This window comes from Hyla sarda, chromosome 6 (assembly GCF_029499605.1).
Source record: "Hyla sarda isolate aHylSar1 chromosome 6, aHylSar1.hap1, whole genome shotgun sequence".
Taxonomy (NCBI): Eukaryota; Metazoa; Chordata; class Amphibia; order Anura; family Hylidae; genus Hyla; species Hyla sarda.
Genome location: NC_079194.1, coordinates 62480396 through 62496985, shown reverse-complemented (window position 1 = coordinate 62496985; position 16590 = coordinate 62480396). Strand labels below are relative to the sequence as shown.

Here is a 16590-nt window from a genome sequence, read left to right as displayed (position 1 = left end):
AGTCTATAGAGGATGTGCATAAGTTACAAGATGACTTGGATAGACTAAGTGTCTGGGCATCCACTTGGCAAATGAGGTTCAATGTGGATAAATGTAAAGTTATGCATCTGGGTACTAATAACCTGCATGCATCGTATGTCTTAGGGGGGATTAAACTGGCAGAGTCACTGGTAGAGAAGGATCTGGGTGTACTTGTAGATCACAGACTACAGAATAGCATGCAATGTCAGGCTGCTGCTTCCAAAGCCGGCAGGATCTTGTCATGTATCAAAAGAGGCATGGACTCAAGGGACAGGGACATAATACTCCCCCTTTATAAAGCATTGGTACGGCCTTACCTGGAATATGCTGTTCAGTTTTGGGCACCTGTCCATAAAAGGGACACTGCGGAGTTGGAAAGGGTGCAGAGACGCGCGACTAAACTAATATGGGGAATGGAACATCTTAGCTATGAGGAGCGATTAAAGGAGTTACAATTGTTTAGTCTTGAGAAGAGACGTTTAAGGGGGGATATGATAAACGTATATAAGTATATAAATGGCCCATACAAAAAATATGGAGAAAAACTGTTCCAGGTTAACCCCCCCCCCCCCAAAGGACGAGGGGGCACTCCCTCCGTCTGGAGAAGAAAAAGTTTAGTCTCAAGGGGCGGCACGCCTTCTTTACCATGAGAACTGTGAACTTATGGAACAGTTTACCTCAGGAACTGGTCACAGCAGGAACAATTAACAGCTTTAAAACAGGATTAGATACATTCCTGGAACAAAATAACATTAATGCTTATGAAGAAATATAAAATCTCATCCCTTCCCCAATATCGCGCCACACCCCTACCCCTTAATTCCCTGGTTGAACTTGATGGACATATGTCCTTTTTCGACCGTACTAACTATGTAACTATGTAACTATGTAACTATGAAAAGAACAACTCAACTTCAGCAGCTCATAAGTACTGAAAGGATTAAGATTTTTTTTTTATAGAAGTAAATTTCAAATCTGTTTATCTTTCTGGAGCCAGTTGATATATATAAAAAAAAAATATGTTTTTTTTCTGGATAACCCCTTTAAGAAACTGTTCTTGCAAAAATAAATATGTAACTTTTTTACAATCTGTGACAATGGCAGTTGCAATCCGAGCATAGGGCCTGAAAGGGAATCAAGTTACTATAAGTGGGAAGCCTTTAAGGCTGAATTTGTGCAAAGGGGCGTGAATCCCCCCCCCCGCACCTCTAGGCGGAGCCATGATGGGGGCACGACTATAAAACGCCCCTCCACCATGCAGGCGGGGCGTACGAGTCATTTTTCGGAAGGTGTGGGTGTGTGCAGGGGGCGGAGTGGTTCCAGTACAGTAAGCCCGGGTTATCCCAGTTTCATAGCAGTCACCCACCTTCTAATGTTCCCCTCGCCCGTGCACCGCCACGCTCCCGGTGTCCGCCGGGGAACCTCGCCCCGTCATTCACTCCCTCACGCGGCATCCATTCCCTGGCAGCAGCGGCGGCAGCGTTCACAGCCGCCCCGTACGCTGCCTCGTGCCTCCCGGTAGGCGTCCGCGGTGGTGCAGCGGCCTGATCGGCTTTCCACGGCCGGTGCGGCACGGCGGTGCCACGTGGGAGGCCGTTCACTCCTGCGACGTGTTCCGGCATCTTGTTGCAACGCGGTGGGGTCACGTGGTGCGTGCAGGGTGGTTCAGAGCAGCGCACCCTGCTGGCGAAGTTCGGAACTGGCCAGACGGGCTGTCGCTAGTCAGCGTGCAGGATACGGCCAGTGGCCTCGCTAGTGTGTGGCCTGTCTGTGCCCTGCTTGGGTGTGCTTTGGGGGATGGGCTGCTCCTTGGTATGCTGAGGTGGCCCCCCCCCCCAGAGGATACCCTCCCATATTTCTGATGTAGACCACCAAGTGAAACCCACACTGGTTGTCCTGTGGCACCTTGAATTCACTGCAGAATATTCTTCACATGCGCATGCATGATTTACAGAGTCCGTGCCTCAGCATTTGTCTCATAGCTCTCACAGCATGCATAACGTTGGAGTCATGTATAACATTCATACAGTGCAGTCATTTATAGTATTCGTACCGTGCAGTCATTTATAGCATTCATACCGTGCAGTCATTTATAGCATTCATACCGTGCAGTCATTTATAGCATCATACCGTGCAGTCATTTATAGCATTCATACCGTACAGTCATTTATAGCATTCATACCGTGCGGTCATTTATAGCATTCATACCGTGCAGTCATTTATAGCATTCATACAGTGCAGTCATTTATAGCATTCATACCGTACAGTCATTTATAAATTTCATACCGTGCAGTCATTTGTAGCATTCGTACCGTACAGTCGCTCATAGCATTCATACTGTGCAGTCACTTATAGCATTTATACCATACAGTCGCTCATAGCGTTCATACCGTGCAGTCATTTAAAACATTCATACCGTGCTGTCATTTATAGCATTCATACAGTGCAGTCATTTATAGCATTCATACCGTACAGTCATTTATAAATTTCATACCGTGCTGTCATTGATAGCATTCATACCGTGCAGTCATTTGTAGCATTCGTACCGTACAGTCGCTCATAGCATTCATACTGTGCAGTCACTTATAGCATTTATACCATACAGTCGCTCATAGCGTTCATACCGTGCAGTCACTCATAGCATCTATACCGTGCAGTCACTCATAGCATCTATACCGTGCAGTTACTCATTGCGTTCATAACGTGCAGTCACTCTTAGCTTCCATTCCGTGCAGTCCCTCATAGCCTCAATTCTGTACAGTTACTCATAGTGTTCATACTGTGCAGTTACTAATAGCAGCCATACCGTGCAGTCACTCATAGCGTCCATACCATGCAGTCACTCATAGCGTTCATACTGTGCAGTTACTAATAGCATTCATACCGTACAGTCACTCGTAGCTTTCATAACGTATAATCACCTACAGCCGTGATTCCGTGCAGTCACCCATAGCTGTCATATCGGGCAGTCATAGCGCCCATACCGTCCAGTCTCTTAGCATTCGTGCGGCATATTGCTTATATGCTTCCTACGCTCACATCGGTAACATGAGTACGGTATTCACTCACAGCATCACTGCTCTTACGACATAGCAGTTCTACACCGCACGTAGGTTAAAACGCATACACGATCACGGCGTCTCACGCTGCGTGGGGGCGCTCGCGGCATATGCTCTGCATGCGCGGGCTACATGCGCCCTTAGGGAGACATGCGGAGCGTGCGGTCAGTGTTTGGCGCGGGGTGTGCGCCCATGGTGTCACATACTGTGAGTACAGTCAGGGTCATGTACAGCTCATACGCCCGCAGTGTCAGGCTTTGGGTAACAGTCAGTGTTGTACACAGTGTATACATTCTCACTGCCGTGCAGTGGGTACAATTTACAGTGTCGTGTAGTTAGTGTTGTTCACAGTACATACGCTCATAGCGTCACATACAGTAGGTACAGTCAGTGTCGTATATAATACTTACGCTCGTAATGTCACGTACAGTGGGTAAGTTGCAGCGTTGCATACAGTACATATGCTTAGTGTTCATGTTAGGGGTACAGTTCAGTGCTGTGTACGGCACATGCGCTCATGGTGTTATGTGCAGTGGGTACAGTTAGAGTACAGTATGCAGTACATATGCTTACAGTGGCATATGCAGTAGGTACAGTTACAGTGTAGTATGTAATACATACGCTCATACTTCATACGCAGTAGATACAGTAACTGTTGTACACAGTACGCACGATCATAGTGTCACATGCAGCAGGCATGGCCAGTGTTGGATACAGTACATGCGCTCTTAGGGTCACATGCAGTAGGTACAGTTACAGCACGGCATGCAGTACACACGCTCACAGTGCCATATGCAGGAGGTATGGTCACATTGTTGTATAACAGTACATACGCTCACAGTGTCATATACCAGCAGGTACGGTCAGTGTTGTGTATAGTGCACGCGCTCATTGCGTCACATACAGCAAGTACAGTCACAGGGTTGAATGCTCATACCACCAGCACCGCTTATGTGCTCGTCGTTGTCGTGTTGCACTCACGTGTGCCTTCCATCTCATACGTGCGGCTATACGGAACGTTCCCTCATGGTTGTTGATATGTCTAGCTTCATTCTGTGTTATCGTACACATGCTCATAGCTCATACAGGTCATACACGCATAGCTTCACACGGTGTACACTACACATAAACTCATAGCGTCATACTGTTCAGATGTTCATTGCTTGTACGGTACAGTAACAAGCAGTTACTCTGCACATATGTCTGGCCATTACACTTCATAAGTTGTGTTTTCACGGAACATACGTTTGTAGCATTCTATGGTACATACGCTTGTAATATTGGTTATCACGTGGGTTTCCCGGTACATAGCAAATGCTGTATATTGTTTTACACTAACATACTTATAGAATTTAAGCACATGTTACAGCATTCTCCAGTCACTGGGTATAGGCTCGCAGCACGCATGTTGTATTTTCACTAAGTTAAGTTGATGTTGGGCATGATCATGGTTGCTATAATGCTTGTCCTTAGTGTACTGTATGGTAGAAATCAGTGTCATGTTGTTACATTCCATTACTCGCGTACTCTGCTACAAGTCGGGCATATACGAGACAGATTCTCATCATGTTCATCCACATAGTGTTGTCACAAGCTCACTACCATAAGTAACATACTATGCACACATTAGTTTCACCATGCTTATTTTGCTCTGCACTACAGTTGATGTACCGGCTATTGGTTTCCGTAGCTGACAGGATTCACGTACATCACCATAGTAACTGCACGTAGTCACAGTTTAAGCGTCCGTATCTCGTCACACACTCACTAGTTACCTTTCCTCTTGTCCAAGGGAATGCATAAGTCTTTGTCGCTGGAATATTCTTATGCATAACATCATGTCCTAAAAATAACTACGTCACGACACATAGGTGGTTGTACCAGTCATACCTGCCACGTCTGCGGCAGGAGGCACTGCTTATTAGTTGTTACAGACACGTCTTTAGAGCTACTACCTCACGATCCATAGGTGGCTATGTATTCCAGTCATGCCTGCCACACCCGCAGGGGGTGCACTGCATAGTTGTTACTGACTCATATTCAAAGCAACTACGTCATGACACATAGGTAGGGGTATACCCGTTAGGCCAGCCACGTCCGCAGGGGGGTGCACTGCATAGTTGTTGCTGACAAGTCTTCAGAGCAACTACATCTCAACACATAGGTAGTTGTATACCCGTCATGCCTGCCACGCCTGCAGGGGGATGCACTGTTTATTTGTTGCTGACACGCCTTCAGAGCAACTACATCTTGACACATAGGTAGTTGTGTACCCATCATGCCTGCCACGCCTGCAGGGGGATGCACTGCATAGTTGTTACTGACTCGTCTTCAGAGCAACTACATCATGACACATAGGTAGTTGTATACCCATCATGCCTGCCACGTCTGCAGGGGGATGCACTGCATAGTAGTTTCTGACACATCTTCAGAGCAACTACATCACGACACATAGGTAGTTGTAGACCCATCATGCCTGCCACGTCTGCAGGGGGATGCACTACTGGGTTGTTGTTACTGACACATCTTCAGAGCAACGACACCATCATACTTAGGGGTTCCACATCGTCGTCTCCTGCCACACCTGCAAGGGATTTAAAGCATAGTAAATGTTTCCCTTACACAAGTCATAAAGTTTATAAATTTCACGACGCACAAGTGGTCATTGTCTCGAACCAACCGATCTCGTCCACGCTTGTCAGCGTCACGCAAACATCCGTCACGTCCACAGACACTAGGGTTACTCAAGACCTGTCACACCTACAGGTACGAGGTTTGAATCAGGTTTGTCTCGTCAGGCAAAACGTCTACGCAAAGACCTTTCACATCTACAGGCACCAGGGCGCTTAAATGCCTGGCAAAATCTACCGAGGGTCTGTCACATAGGTTGTGCGTCACCAACTAACAGTGAATTTTTGCAACTTATTTAGCAGGGAGTGGAGGACACGTCATGCCTGACAAGCTTTATTGGTTTCCCCTTTCTGCAATGGCACAGTAGGTATGTCGACATGCACAAATCAGCTAGTAAGTAGTCAGGTCCCGTTTCCAGTGTCGGGCCGCTCGTAGTAGGCATGAATACCATGGCTTCGCTACATCAAGCACTGCCTCTTGTGTTTGCTAGTCAGCAGGCATAACTCTTGTTTCTCTAGTTCAATTAGTACAGTTAGGGGAGATAGATATGACTAGTGTGTGGCCTTGGTCATCATGGTTAGGAACAATGTTATTAATTCTACTTATTGATTTTTTGCCCTCTATAGGTGTGCCCTCATACGCGGTTTTGGGCACAACTCAACCGCTTCGTTAGTCTTTCTCTTTTTATAGGTGTACAGGGTTGCATGTAAAGTACAGTCTCAAGTATGAAAGAACTTCATCCACCTGGTAAGTCAATGTATGGCTGTGTATAATCTGTATTCAAATGTTGCAACCACGAGCACGAATGTAAGCCCTGTGCACAAATGTAGTTTACTCATCCAGCACCAAACCCTCCCACGTCTCATGGCTGTGATAATATCTCCACTATGTCTCTTCAGCGACTTTTATATAAACAAATGTTCCCTTCAAAATACTCTCAAATGGATTATCCTAAGTGGGGAACCCGTGTGTCACTGCGCTAATCCCTGCAGTGAGAGCGTACAGCTGACTAAAAGGTAAAACACATGGCAGATTTTAAGAAATTTAAATCTTAGAAATTTTTATAACAAAATCTACAGCATGTGAATCCACCCTAAAAACTGTAGACTAGACAGGCAGCTCATGTACAATGAGTAAGAGATCACACCCTGCATTATGTATAGGACTTGAACATGTTTAGACCCATTAAATACAAAAGCTGAAGAAAATAATAGACACAAGCACTGCAGAATATACCATATTTTTCGCCCTATAGGACGCTCCGGCATATAAGACGCACCCAATTTTAAATGAGGAAAATCTAGAATACAATGTAAAGTAAAGGTCACAGTGATCTTCAACCAGCGGACCTCCAGATGTTGCAAAACTACAACTCCCGGCATGCCCGGACAGCCGTTGGCTGTCCGGGCATGCCAGGAGTTGTAGTTTTGCAACATCTGGAGGTCCGCAGGTTGGAGACCACCAGTATAGGAGGTAATACTCACGTGTCCCCGCCGCTCCGGACCAGTCACCGCTCGTCACCGCTGCCCTGGATGTCACCCTCCATCGCTGTTGCCGTGTCCCCGTTGCTCCGGAACGTCTCTGCTGCCCGGTATCCTCGCTCTCCGTCGCCGTCATCAAGTCGCTACGCACGCCGCACCTATAGGATGACGGGGCGGCGTGCGCGACGACGTGATGACGACAAAGGAGAGCGCCGGCCATGAAGGGGATCCCGGCACGGAGCAGACACCGAGGAGGCAGGTAGGTCCCTCCCGATGCAGCCGGGTTAGTGTCACTTTCCCTTCAGACGCGGCGGTCAGCTTTGATCGCCGCGTCTGAAGGGTTAATACAGGGCATCACCACGATCGGTGATGTCCTGTATTAGCCGCGGGTCCAGGCCGTTGATGGCCGTAGGGACCGCCACGATAGGTGTGTATTCGCCGTATAAGACGCATCCAACTTTTCCCCCACAGTTTTGGGGAAGAAAAAGTGCGTCTTATACTGCGAAAAATACAAGTACATAAAATCCTGTACATAATAGAACAGAGCTGCTTTTATTGAGGACAGAATGATATGAGTTATAGTTCAAGTCATCTCCATCTCACACTGCTAGAAATAAGCTGGAGTCGCAGGTATTCTACTGTATTTATCAATGTTTTTTAGATGAATATTTGCATGAAACTCTGCATTCTATTCTATTTACAGTCACAAACAAATGGATCTTTTTACTCATAGGGGGAGATTTATCAAAACCCGTCCAGAGGAAAAGTTGCTGAGTTGCCCATAGCAACCAATCCGATCACTTCTTTCATTTTTCAGAGGACTTTTCAAAAGTGAAAGAAGCGATCTGATTGGTTGCCATGGGCAACTCAGCAACTTTTCCTCTGGACAGGTTTTGAGAAATCTCCCCCACAGTCCCCAAATAGTATTTCAAGTTTTTTCTTTGAGTTTTGTTCTTCCGTGCTGCAGAGAATAGTTACTTAAAATTCCCGCTGGCCGGTCAGGTCCTCTTCTCTTAGGACACCACGCCAAGCTTCCGGCCCACCTCTGTAAAGGCCTGCACACAGCGGTCAATGTCCTCATCACTGTGAGCTGCAGAAATCTGGACCCGAATGCGAGCTTTGCCTTTAGGGACTACTGGGAAGCTAAATCCGATGACATAGATGCCTAAGAGGAAATAAAATTAGAATTAAATTGTATAGTCATGGCTCCTTTATTTTTACTGATGTTTCTGCAAAACCCAGGAGTGAAGTATTAAAATATGTTCACTCGGCAGAATGTCCACTAGGAAAGATTTCTGGGTGGATATTCCACAGACAGTAGGCGCCGGAAGAACATGCTGGCGCTAGGACTGCTTGGAAATGCGCCGTCTCCATAAATGCATATCCGGACAGATTCTGCAGAAACAATTGACATGTCAATTCTTTTTGCGGAGGCCGGAATTGGAATATCCGAATGTTTCCGCCACCAGAAATTCCTCTGTGCGGACAGTGCAGAAGAATCCAATTAGAAAAAATGAGACTCTGCTGCAAAGGAATTTCCGAGCTGAATTTTTCTCCCAAATTCCGTTGTGAACAAGGCCTTATTAGGCAATGTTTTCACTCTGCTTAGGTACTGTATTTAGTATATACACCAGAAGATGCTCCAGAAGCAGGGTCATATTATCCATAAGCCTGTCTAGGCTGGATTCTGTCCAGAAATATACCTTTGACATGTTTAAAGGGGTTATCCAGGAATAGACAGCTAATTTCTTTAGCAGGTTGGGTGTGGTAATACAACTTGGCTCCATTCACTTCAATGGAACTGAGCTGCAGAACCACACTCAACCTGGAGACAGACAGGGAGCATTAAAAAAAAAAAAAAAGAAATTAGCTCTGTTTATCTATTCCTGAATAACCCCTTTAAAGATTATCTTTAGCAAATATATCCTTATTTTATGTTGATATAGCTTGACCACAGCTATATCAAAGAGCATAAAATAAAACTGTATAAAATTAAAGGGGTATTCTGGGTTTATACATCTTGTCCCCTATCCAAAGGCCGTCACACCCCCTCCGGCAGATATGAATGGAGGGGGCGTGGTGTGATGTCACTATTGGGCGTGACCGTGATGTCACATCCCCATCTCAAAAGCAGTGCACGGCACAGAATGCTGGGGGCTGCACAGAGATCGCGAGGGTTCCCAGCGGCAGGACCCCTTCGATCATACCATATCCTTTGGATAGGGGATAAGATGTATAAACCTGGAATACCCCTTTAAAGAATTTTGTATGCACAGCTATATTAATAATAATCAATGGCCTTCACCCAAATGTATGTGAAGACATACGGGCCAGAGGGCAATGGGAATAAATAAATAACCACCTGTAAGGCAAGGTTACTTTGTGCATCTACTGTAAATCCCTTTGTGGTCCAAAGTGGAGCAGAATAGTTTTCCTTTTCTTCCCTTTAGGACCAATCTTTACTTTCAGCAGAAGAGCTAAGTTACAAATTGTAGAATGAACATGAAGCACAGACACTGGATCTATACCCGGCTATGTTCCCACAACTGAATGTCCACCTGGAAAATTTCCACAGACAGCTGGAGCCAAAAGAACATTCCAGCGCTAGGACGGCTTTGAAAAGCGTCCTCTCCATAGAGGGCAATGTATTTCCTAGACGATTATGCAGAAAGAATCAACATATCAATTCTTTCTGCAGAGGCTGGAATAAAAATTTCCACAGCAGACTTTTTGCCGCAGAAATTCTGCCATGTGCACAGTGCAGCAGAAACCATTAAAAACAATGGGACTCTGCTGCAACAGAATTTTCGAGCTGAATTTTTCTGCCGGATTTCACTTGGAAATTCTCACGTGTATGGGGCCTTATACATCTTTGCCCTCCTGGATCCTCTTTTAAATGGGAACAGTCAGATCCCAAAACTTTTTTTATGTTGTTACTGATGAAAATTAAAAGACCTTTTGTAATATGGTTGTTTAAAATTATTTTAAATCTATCTATATAAAACTCAATGTGTGTATGTGTTTATGTTCCAGCATCACATCCAAATGGCTAAAGATATTAACATGAAACTTGGCACATGTTACTTATATGTCAACAACAAACATATGATAGGTAATTTAACCCTTACTCACCCCCATTTGCCAGGGTCGGGGTTTTTGTTTAAGGTCCCATACAAGTCAATGGGAAATATATGTTACTGCATAACTTCCAAACGGCTGGAGATATTTCGATAATACTTGGTCACATGTTACTTATATGTCCACTTACAATATAGGATAGTTAATTTAACCCTCAACTATCCCCATTTGTGAGGGTCAGGGTTTTTGTTTAAAGTCCCATGCAAATCAATGGGAAATGTATGTTCCCACATAACTTCTGTACGGCTGGAGATATTTCAATACCTGGTACACATATTACAGGTCGTGGTAGGAAGACGGGATAGGAGGACGGGATAGGAGGACGGGATAGGAGGACGGGATAGGAGGACGGGATAGGAGGACGGGATAGGAGGACGAGATAGGAGGACGAGATAGGAGGACGAGATAGGAGGACGGGATATGGAGTTAGGATATGACAACAATATATGAGGACGGGTTATGAAGTCAAAAGCTTCCTATTGATTTTCCTCCACAACAAGGATTAGGAAGGAAAAACCGGGCAACGCCGGGTACTCTAGTATTTAATAAAGAAAAAACGGATCCTAAAAATCCCACCACTAGGGGTCCCCATACCTACTGGGACACTAACCAGTTCTGCAGCAGCATTAGGCTTGTCCATGAGTCATGGACAAGAGATGACTCAAGGGCAAGGCTGCATGAGCAGACAGACCAATCACCTCTCACCATCAAAGGGGGATGTCCCACCAAGGGAGGGACACCCCCCTTCCCCTGAGAGGTAATGAGCTAATAAAAAGAGGGATTTTTATAATAAATATCGATGATAGAGGCATAAAAGTTTTTTGTTTTTTTTGGGGACCTGACAGGTACGCTTTAAATATGGCAAAAAAATCCCCATCTGCTCGCCAGGTGGGAGCCTAACTAAAAGTTTGAGGGATCTAAGCCTTACCTGTCTTCACACCCCACCCATGCTCACCTCTTTCTAGCATCTCATCGGCCATTGTTGCAGCAAGTCTGGCATCTCCGAGCATCACAGGACAGATTGGATGATCCTTCCCAGAAATGGTGAAGCCTGCAGCTGCCATCTTGTTACGAAACCTAAAAAGGAGAACTCATTTGTTACCGACACCTTTAGGGTGCGTTCCCACAGGGCGTATACGCAGCGTATTTGACACTGCGCAAAATGTATGGCAGCAGCGGGAAATACGCTGCGTATCCCTTGCTCACTATACACACAGGGCTTTCCGGCGACAGCCCTATGTGTGCAGTGAGTTTTGGAGGCGGAGCCGCGCGTCACAGATACGCCGGCACACGGCCCCGCCTCCAAAACTCACTACACACATAGGGCTGTCGCCGGAAAGCCCTGTGTGTATAGTGAGCGAGGGATACGCAGCGTATTTCCCGCTGCTGCCATACATTTTGCGCAGCGTCAAATACGCTGCGTATACGCCCTGTGGGAACGCACCCTTAGAATGTAGTAAAGAGCTCACTAAAGGTGTAAATCATAGCCCAAATCGGATGACACGCCTAGGTCACTTGGCATCCGTATAGCGGAGGTACTGGGAATTGAGATTATACACAACCGATAGACGTTATAATGTAAGAATTATAGTCGTTACTCCAGGACCCAGTTCTCACCGTGCAGTTTTTGCAGACATAGATTGTGCGATTTCATTGCTTTCCATCAAGAGGTCCAATGCTTTGGAGGCGCTGCCAACCACAGGTGGAGGAAGAGTATTTGAGAATAGGTAAGGTCGGGAGCGTTGTCTTAGCAAATCGATTAAAGGCTTTGGGCCTGTTGTATAACCACCTAGAAAGATAAACTTATAGGTTTTAAGAGACTAAACCAGTTTTTTCTAAACAGTGGGTCTCCTGCTGTTGCAAAACTACAACTCCCAGCATGCCCGGACAGCCAAAGGCGGAAAAAAAAATGCAAAAAACTTTTCAAGTCCCTTTAAGACGTCTTAAGACTTCCTAAAGGGGCGAGATGAAGGCTTATATGACACATGACTCGTCTATCTATAGCAGTGTTTCCCAACCAGTGTGCCTCCAGCTGTTTCAAAACTACAACTCCCAGCATGTTTTTGCAACAGCTGGAGACGTACTGGTTGGAAAATTCTGGGCTAGATAAACAAACTCAGTGGTATGTACATGTGAAGTCATATGTTTACATACACCATAACCGCACCTTTCACAATTTCTGATGATTAATCGTAGTACTGTGGTGTCCCAGCACCAATGGCTGTCCTGTGGATTCGGACCGCTTTGGGCAACTTTGCAGCACAAAGGGGTTGGGTAGAGATGAGCGAACTTACAGTAAATTCGATTCGTCACGAACTTCTCTGCTCGGCTTTTGATGACTTATCCTGCGTAAATTAGTTCAGCTTTAAGGTGCTCCGGTGGGGTGGAAAAGGTGGATACAGTCCTAGGAAAGAGTCTTCTAGGACTGTATCCACCTTTTCCAGCCCACCGGAGCACCTGAAAGCTGAACTCATTTATGCAGGAAAAAGTCAGCAACTGCCGAGCAGAGAAGTTTGTGACGAATCGAATTTACTGTAAGTTCGCTCATCTCTAGGGTTGGGCCCACCAAAGGATTTATTGTTATCCCAATTATTATTGGAAAGTAAGATATTTTTTCTAATTAATTCTATTGTTATTTGTATACATGTTATTTCTGTGTTACTGTCCCCTTAAAGGGGTACTCCGCTGCTCAGCGCTTGGAACAAACAGCTGTCACGCCCCCTCCCATAGACTTGCATTGAGGGGTGGGGTGTGACGTCATGAGGGGGAGGGGCTATGACGTCACAAGCTCCCGACGCCGGCTCCAGCGTTAGGAACAGTTTGTTCCAAACGCTGAGCAGCGGAGTACCTCTTTGAGAGAGAGAGTAGTGAACTTTGAGAGAGAGAGTAGTACCTCTTTGAGAGAGAGAGTAGTGACACTGTCTGCCAATGGGAACCTCTAAAGTCTCCCCTATATAATGTAGTTGGGGGAGGAGTTACCCCCAGTTTAGTCTAAGTTTAGTTGCTGCTAAGCCACAGTTTGGTTCAGGTGAGCTGTGCCGTGTGCTCCGAGGGAAGGCCTAGCTCAAATCTACTTCTGGTCATTCTTCAAGGATCTCCCGTATGGTGGAAGTTCATGCCCCGGCAGAGAAGGCTTCAATACCTTGACTGAACCGTACCTCCCAGGATTCATCTACCTGTCTTACAAGTCTGTATTAATCCATTTGGTGAAAGTACCACAAGTCTCAGCAAGGCAACAGGGCTCCCAATGGGTTACACAGCACTCTCTCACCCAAAACCAACTGTCCGTGTAATACCATCTGCACCCGGCTCAGTAAAGACAGTTATCCGAAACCTGACTTCGGTATGTTCATTTCCTCCCCATGTCTGGCCCAGGAGATGCTGTCTCCAACCTCGGACTGTGTATAGGATAACGGTGCCCTGGTGTCACGAAGTGATAACACCCCGTGGCTACCACAGTACGTATTTCTTCTAGTCAAAATCACTACTGTGGTGCCTATCAGGAGGATGGTTGGAGTAGTCAGTCTGGAGCAGCTAAAGGTAGTAGTCCACCTCAGGCAAAGTTTGGTCTCTGGCCTCTGTTAGTTATGCTAACCCTGTGTATCCCCAATAGGCCCGTGCAACTTTAGTAAATGGGGGTCTGCACAATTGTAGAAAGTCCTTGACCCAGGGGTTCTCTTGGATGAGGTGTCTGGGGGGGGGGGGGTTATCCAAGGTGTGTCATCTGTTGGGTTGTATATGGCACCATCCTTGGTTGTATATGGCACCATTCTTTCTGATGCAAAAAACATATACTGTACAGCAGCGGTCACCAAACTGTGGGCCTCCACTTGTTGTAGAACTACAACTCCCAGTTGGCTGTCCGGGTGACAGCTGAAGACCACTGATGTAGGTGTTCACTTTTTTATGTTACACAGGAATATGTAACACAGGAAAATATGCAGCTGACAAATGATTAGGCTATGCTTACAAGGCGGAATATCTGCCCAGATAATTTCTGCGGAGGCTGAAATCGGAATTTCGCTAGGTGCACGGTGCAGCAGAATCCCATTGAAAAGAATGGGACTTTGCTGCAATGGAATTTCCAAGCTGAATTTTTCCTTCAGATTCCGCTAGAAAATTCCGCATTGTGAACATAGCAGAAAAAATATGATCAGCTGACGAATAAGCATTTTTGTTCATCAACTGATCGCTGGCCCAGGTAAATAATCAGTTAATTTGGCCAATAGGTTGACCAGTGTAAAAAGACTTAAAGGGGTACTCCGGTGGAAAACATTTTTTTTTTTAAATCAACTGGTGCCAGAAAGTTAAAACAGATTTGTAAATTACTTCTATTAAACAATTTTAAAGGGGAATTTCAGGGAAAAAACTTTTTTTTTCTGTTATATCAACTGCCTCCAGAAAGTTAAACAGATTTGTAAATTACTTAAAAAAATCTTAATCCTTTCAATAATTTTCAGCTGCTGAAGTTGAGTTGTTCTTATCTGTCTGGCAACAGTGCTCTCTGCTGACATCTCTGCTTGTCTTGGGAACTGCACAGAGTAGAAGAGGTTTGCTATGGGGATTTGCTTCTAAACTGGGTGGTTCCCGAGACACGTGTCATCAGATAGCACTTAGACAGAAAAGAACAACTCAACTTCAGCAGGTCATAAGTACTGAAAGGATTAAGATTTTTTAATAGAAGTAATTTACCAATCTGTTTCACTTCCTGAAGCCAGTTGATGTATGAAAAAAAGTTTTTTCCTGGATAACCCCTTTAACCCCTTAAGGACAGACCCATTTTTTACCTCAATGACCAGGCTTTTTTTTTTTTTTTTTTAAACTTGACATGTGTCTCTTTAAATAATAACTTTAGAATGCTTTTTCTGAGCGGAGAGATTCTGAGATTTTTTTCGTGACATATTGTACTTTATATAAGTGGTGCATTTTTGTTGACACATGCAGCATTTTTTGTGAAAAAAGTCAAAATATTGTGAAAAACTGGAAAATTTCTGGCATTTAAAAAAAATGTTTTAATGGCGTTCACTGTGCGGTAAAAGTGATGTTATATTTATTCTGTGGGTCAGCACAATTATGGCGATACCCATTTTATATAGCTTTATATGTCCTTTTTCCTTTTCTGAGCAAAATTATTTTTCTGACATTCATTTTCCAACAGCCGTAACTTTTTTATTTTTTGGCCGACGCCATTGAGTGAGGGCTTATTTTTTGCAGGATGAGCTGTATTTTTTATTGGTATCATTTTTGTGCTATGTGTTACCTTTTGATCTTTTTATTCCGCTATTTGTCCCAAAATTGGTGAATTTTGCGCTTTTTTTGATGATTTTTTTACGGCGTTCACCGTGCAGGATAATTTACATTATAGTTTTATAGTACACGTTATTACAGACGTGGCAATACCTATTATGTATATGATTTGTGTTTTTGATCCTTTTTGGTAATAATACAGGGCTTTTATTGGGAAAGGGGCATTTTTTTAATTTTATTTTTACACTTCATACTTTTATTGAAGAACTTTTTATTAAATTTTTTACACTTTTTACAGGTTATACTATGCTACAATACATTTGTACTGCAGCACAGTATAACCTGATGAGCTGCAGACACTACAGCCTGTGCGATCCAACCTCTGGCTGGATCTCACAGGCTTCCATAGCAGGAAGACAGGAGGTCATCATCTGACCTCCTGCTGCCATAGCAACCAACCGTTCGAGAACAGGGGGAGAGCGCTCCCCTTGTTAACACCATAGATGCCGTGATCAGGATTGATCACGGCATCTAGGGGGTTAATGTTGCCGGGACCGGCGCGATCACGGCTCCGGCAGCTGCGGCGGGACTCCGGCTGTGATTAACAGCCGGGTCCCATCGCCGATCTCCTGCGCTGCCCGCGGCAGTGCCGGAGATCGCTATGATGTGTGCATACGTCCAAAGGTGCGAACGTGTCGGATGCTTGGACGTATGCATACGTCATATAGCGGGAAGGGGTTAATCCTTCCAGTATTTATTAGCTGCTGAATACTACAGAGGAAATTATTTTCTTTTTGGAACACAGAGCTCTCTGCTGACATCACGAGCACAGTGCTCTCTGCTGACACCTCTGTCCATTTTAAGAACTGTCCAGAGTAGGAGAAAATCCCCATAGCAAACATATGCTGCTCTGAACAGTTCCTAAAATGGACAGAGGTGTCAGCAGAGAGCACTGTGCTCGTGATGTCAGCAGAGAGCTCTATGTTCCAAAAAGAAAACCATTTCCTCTGTAG

The 16590-nt window shown here is 45.1% G+C and overlaps 1 protein-coding gene across 1 annotated transcript in view; it reads right to left on the bottom strand.

The window, feature by feature from the left end:
* Nucleotides 1-7723: 7723 nt before the first annotated feature.
* Nucleotides 7724-16590, bottom strand: part of GCAT (glycine C-acetyltransferase) — a 31236-nt gene continuing 22369 nt past the window's right edge. The window contains exons 7-9 of the mRNA XM_056528217.1: nt 11948-12119; nt 11286-11407; nt 7724-8357 (exon numbers count right to left, since the gene is read on the bottom strand). Coding sequence (XP_056384192.1) covers nt 8206-8357; nt 11286-11407; nt 11948-12119 — 446 coding nt within the window. The 3' untranslated portion in view covers nt 7724-8205. The remainder of the gene's footprint in view (nt 8358-11285; nt 11408-11947; nt 12120-16590) is intronic.